General features: G+C 30.1%; 1 protein-coding gene across 2 annotated transcripts in view; it reads left to right on the forward strand.

The window, feature by feature from the left end:
* Window positions 1-5,516, forward strand: part of LOC114325470 (uncharacterized) — a 43,102-nt gene extending 37,586 nt beyond the window's left edge. For both annotated transcript variants that reach the window (XM_050663559.1, XM_028273552.2), the window contains 2 exons: window positions 1,776-2,051; window positions 4,641-5,516. In XM_050663559.1, coding sequence (XP_050519516.1) covers window positions 1,776-2,051; window positions 4,641-4,727 — 363 coding nt within the window. In that variant the 3' untranslated portion in view covers window positions 4,728-5,516. The remainder of the gene's footprint in view (window positions 1-1,775; window positions 2,052-4,640) is intronic.
* The last annotated feature ends 484 nt before the right edge of the window (window positions 5,517-6,000 follow it).

The following is a 6,000-nucleotide window of genomic DNA, read 5'->3' on the forward strand; positions in this document are numbered from 1 at the left end:
CGGAGCTCGGCCTGTTCTGGCATGTTGTGTAGTAGTATGGTGTATATTTTCATATGTTTTTTCATTTGTCATTTCCTGTTGCACATTGTCTTCAATTTCACTTTCCGATGTTTCCCCATCTGAATAATATTCACTAAAAGCTTCAGAAATCGTCAAAATCACAAAGTTGACAAACTTATTTACCTGCGTTCATCCAATTCCTGATTGCTTACAGCAAAACATAGAAGAATGGCATCATTTCCTCAACCATTTGTTTTTTTTTTATTTTTCACTTGAATAATTTTAAGTTTTTTACCCCTGAGGTACCAGGTACACATAAGTCTGCCATTATATTAAAAATAAAACACACAAGTCACTCACTGACTAACGTCTAAATGATAAATAAACAGGTTATATTAGAAAATCCTCAACTGTCTACCTATGTGAAACTCCGAGAAACAGACTTCATCTACCAGCATATTTATGTAAGTGCGAAACATATTCTAAACACTTCTGATAACTGCGATATTCTCAAATAAGCATATAAAAGTCAGTGTTTTGAGAGCGTACCGGGGCGCCGTTCGCATTTTATCAAAAATGAACAAAGCGCACCAGTGCACTTTTCTCACTGAAATGGTTAATATCATTTCTTGTTGTTTTATGGTATATACTGGAGGATAACGGCTTTTAAAAATAAGACATATTTTCAATCGAAATTACATGAAAAAGAAAGTTTGTAAGTGAAATAGGATTCATTGATATAAATTTCATGTCCGTAAACAGTCTACCCTTTTATGAAACTATGGTTTGTTTTTAAACCAGGAGGAGTAAAATAAAAAGACAGATTCACACCCAAGAAAGTCATTAGAAAAATCACCAAATACATCTTTTTTGGTTGATAATATCGGCCTTCGATAGAATCCGTAAATATTATATGATACTAATACGTCGCTAAAGAGTTCTAAAAATACAGTAGACTCTCTCTATAACGAACACGGGTATTACGAGGTTTCTCTTATAACGAGGTACACTAGATGTCCCATGAAATTCCTATTGAACTATCACACCTCTATAACGAGGCATATTTGGTTATAACTAGGAAAAATGAAATCGAAGAATATGTTTCTTTACCCTGTTTTTGGCGTGGTGATGGCCATAAATAAATACCATAACTGTCTGTATACAGGAATGCCCAACATCTGTGTACTTATTGAGACCAGTGCTGTAATAAGTTCCACCGCCGGTAATAAACTTATTCCTTCTTGTTTATCTATCGACTGATATTGTTGTGGACAAATTTCATTGTTGTAGTCGACCATCGACACCTAATAAGGGACCGTTCAAGTATTACGTAACGCAGGTTGGGGGGGGTCAAAAATATAACGAGAGTTGTCTGATATAACGAGATCCGCTTATAAAAAGGTATTTAGTCCGCCATTTCAGTTCTCGTTATAGAGGGCGTCTACTCCTACTGTAACTGTTTTTTATATAAAAGCAAACTAAAAATCTAGAAATTTAAGGAATAACGCAGAAAACACGAAAAATCGCTGATATAACCTAATTAACCTATGAAATACCAATAGTGTCAAAATTTGATAAATGTCATTAGTGTCAAAATTTGATAAATGTCATTAGTGTCAAAATTTCTTAACAGTGGAGTATTCTTGCCTGTGGTTGGACCAATTACAAACAAGCATTAAGGCGCGGTAAATTTGAATTACTTCTCCTGGTTTAAAAACAGACCATAGTACCGTTAAAAAATTTCAAAAAAGGTAAACATTGAATAAAAATTTCAGAACGTCGAAATAAAATTATTTCCTGAAAAACCTCCTATATCCACTCAAGTGATGGACATGACGAAAGGAAAACCAATTTCAGGACTTCAAGTTAGCCTCTATAAACTTATTGATGGAAGATGGACTTTTGTTAATGAGGGAATGACCAATAGTACCGGAAAATTTTCAGAGTTTATGGATAGACCTGATTTTACCAATGGAAGATACAAACTACACTATGATGTTGATCGATATTTTGAAGCCAAAAAACAAGAAACAATTTATCCATTTATTGAAGTAAGTAGCAGTAACATTTATGTCTCATAATTTTGCTACTAGTTATTTTGTGTATCTTCTATTCTTTGAAATACTTGTGTTCTTAATATAAAGAACAGTTTTGGTAGATTTTGTGCCCAAAATATTAATGATTATAAGATAATATTTTATATAGACTGTCTTATATTGTGTTTATTTTATAAAGTTATATTCCGTTAAATATACTATAATATATTATATAGAGTTAAATATAAATGTACATTATAACTTTATAAAATACTTCCACCGATAATAGTCATTTCCTATTTATTACATTGACAGTAGGTACAAATTAGTACTTGCGGTTAGCAAAAACCTAATACTTTAGCTGGCGAGCTTCTAGATTCTAGACAATTGACAGTTCTCTGGATTTGGAGGCCAATTTAAAAAGCATATATTGTATACTTATACTTATCATTAAGTTTAAGACAGACCTCACTTCGCTTGATCGATTATCTACCTACATAAATGACATTCAAAATATACTTATTAACCTAATTATAGTATTAGTATTAGCAATATTTTAAATTGCAAATTAGCAAAGATCATTATGTATATGTATACTTATGTATATGGATACCTATGTTATAGTTATTGGGGACTTAGCCATTTTACACCAGTATTTTGAATTTCTCTAATAGAAGGTTTGTTTAAACATTAATTTTCCCTTTTAGGTTTTTCTTATTTACTGAAAACAATCACTTTTGTTTAAGAAAATTTTTATTATGTGGAATATTTCTATCGTCCTTTGGTAGTAGGTGGTAATAATACAACTTTGATATAACTTTAATTATATCTTTTTTATTTGTGGTAATAATATAACTTTCCTATGGTTAATTATTTTATAGAGAAATTCAAAATACTGGTGTAAAATTGTTGTAAAATTCAAAATATACGTATTAACCTAATTATTCAGCATTAGCAATATTTTAAATAAAAAACTTCGTCATGTATAATAATATGTATAGGATATATTATACAATATTATATGTATAGGATATGTTACTTATAGTTCGGTATTGGGGACTTAGCAATTTTACCAGTATTTTGAATTTCTCTATAAAATAATTAACCATAGGAAAGTTATAAATTATAGTCAAATAATTAACCATATAAAAGTTATACATATTATTACCACATCAAAGAACAGTAGGTACCTACTACCAAAGAAAAACATGAATATTTCACATAATAAAAATATTCTTTAACAAAAGTGATTGTTTTCAGTTAATAAGAAAAAACCTTAAAGGGAAAATTCGGGTTTAAACAAACCATCTATTAGAGAAATTCAAAATACGGGTGTAAAATTTTTAAGTCCCCAATTACTATAGTTATAAATAACCTATAACATAGGCATCCTATACATATATGTACATATACATATAACGATGTTGTTTTTATTTAAAACATTGCTAATGCTGTATAATTAGGTTAATAGTAAGTATATTTTGAATTTTATTTATATAGATAGATATCCACCAAGCGATGTGAGATCTTTCATTTTACGATCTTAAACTTAATGCTATGTATAAGTATATAATATATATGCTTTTCAAATTGCCCGCCAAATCCAGAGATTGTCAATTGTCTAGAAGCTCCGAAGCCAAAGTTATTATTATGTTTTCACTAACCGCAAGTCAAATTAGTGCTTATAATTTTTTGGAAACGAATAGAACTTGAATTGACGATTTCTTGTTGTTTTTTTACAATACATAAGACAGCGTTTGCTAATAGAAGGCAATACAATTATTCAGCCGCATACAATTGGTAAACAACATTTATTTCTGTAAATTATAATTTTAATCTCGAGTAGCTGATAACTATATTTTTTACTAATTAAAACAAAAGAAGGTCGTATAAAAAGTATAGTGTTCTACTCACATGTAATGGCTATCACTCACTCTGATGAATTACGACACTCGCCTTATTTCATTATCGTGAGTAATAGATATCATTAAATGCTTGTTGAATAATATACTATTAAATGATTAGACACTGGTGTGAAAAGCAAAACAATAAGATGATGTATTTTAAATATTACCTACTTTTAAATGCAAATAACTTAAAAACTACTTACTCTATCGGATTGAGACAAAAGGTTGATATTTACATAAAAAGTAACAAATAATGAAAGAACATGCTGAAATCATTATTACGACAGTGTCGTAGATTGTGAGGGGGAACAGGAAGTATCTATCCCTACAGCACGCCTCTGGTAACAGCGGAGCTGTTACACTTAAGTATCCTAACATGTGTATACTGTTTGTCAAGTTTGAACAAAAAATATTGGAAGTTGTTAAAACAATGGGCTAAAATCATTTTAGAATATTTGTAATAAAACACTATGTATCTCGGTAAGAAGGAATATTTTATTTTTAAGTGTTTTAGGTTAAATCTTCATATTTTGTGCTAAGGTTTCTCCAGTTACTATATGGACAATTCTTAAAGAAACACTCTGTATAACTAGTATGTCAAATAATGTTAAAGTTTAAACTAATAAATATGTAGTAATTTTTAAATTAACTTTGACTAATCATTATCTTGTTCTCATCTTTATCATTTTTATTCCAGATTATCTTTAACGCTGGTTGTACTGAATCTCACCATATTCCTCTATTGCTGAGTCCATTTGGATATACAACATACAAAGGAACTTAATTTATTGCTTATCTTGTAGATTTAAATATGTCTTGGATACAGTTGGTACTGAATAGAAAGATTTTAATACCATCACATACATATATCGTAGACATAGATTGTAACTCATATCTATACAGAATTGTTGAATTTCTTCATTTTAGTGAATTTTACGTTTCCGATATGGTGAAATTTAGCGGATTTTTTATACGTGCATATCGAGAAGATTGCATGCTGCTATAACCAATAATGTCCGATAAGAATTTTTAATAAATCTCTTTCATTAATTTGACTTTACTGCTTTTTAAAATTCAATAGTTGATATTAGCTACCTTTAATATCTTGTTTATGTATTTTATTACATATTTCTTTGTATTATTTTTTTACTAAGTTCATACAGTGAACTTATTTTTAATGTATCAAATCAGAGACAGGACAGAGAAGAATTAATGAAAAAGTATGAACGGTAACTTCTACATTAGTCTAATAAAAGGTATCAGATTTGGAACTTCTTGAGCTATACGGGCCAAGTCTTTAGTAGATTATCTTTTTCGAAATTTTGTGTCAAAACATTAGCTGTCACATATCAAGTAAAGATCTACTAGTGTGGTGTATGCAAATTCAAATTTTTTAGTTTATTTTTGGAATAGAAATAATGAGTGTATCCTTCCCAGTTGGGGTGATATTTTGCTAAATAATTAGACTGTACCAGACAGGAAAGTTGCTCTAGTTTTAAAAATACTAATTTTAAAAGTATTCGATAATTTTAATCATGTAAATATTGTTGAATAATAAACATTTTTAAAAACATTACTTTGTTTACTAATTATTTGAAAGAGTGAAGTGGATAACCTATTTGGGAGTGAATATAGAAGAGAACGGACATGAAGCACAAGCAATAATGGTTTGAATTACAGGAGGGGACAAAAAATGTAGAGCGCCAAAAATGTTAATATAGTCGAAGTATATGTAAAAAAATAAGAATGTAAACAGTAATGAGATCATCAGTAACACATGAATGGGTCTTTTTTGAAGTTATACTTCTTTAGGCGCGATTGGGAGTGAATGTAAATGTGCGCGAATTTATCAAAATTGTTGGTGCCAGGCGCAGATATTACCTTATACGTTTGCTCTGATTGGGTATTAGTCTAAGAGCTAGTGAACCCTCCGACTAACGGTCGTCCTGTAAGGCTAGAAATTTGTATAGTGATAATTCATAGCGCACCAAGGCTAAAAACCATGACCTGGCAGGCATCAGCCGTGCACGTGTATCTACCAGGTGAATCGAAAAGTG

This window comes from Diabrotica virgifera, chromosome 1 (genome assembly GCF_917563875.1).
Source record: "Diabrotica virgifera virgifera chromosome 1, PGI_DIABVI_V3a".
Lineage (NCBI taxonomy): Eukaryota > Metazoa > Arthropoda > Insecta > Coleoptera > Chrysomelidae > Diabrotica > Diabrotica virgifera.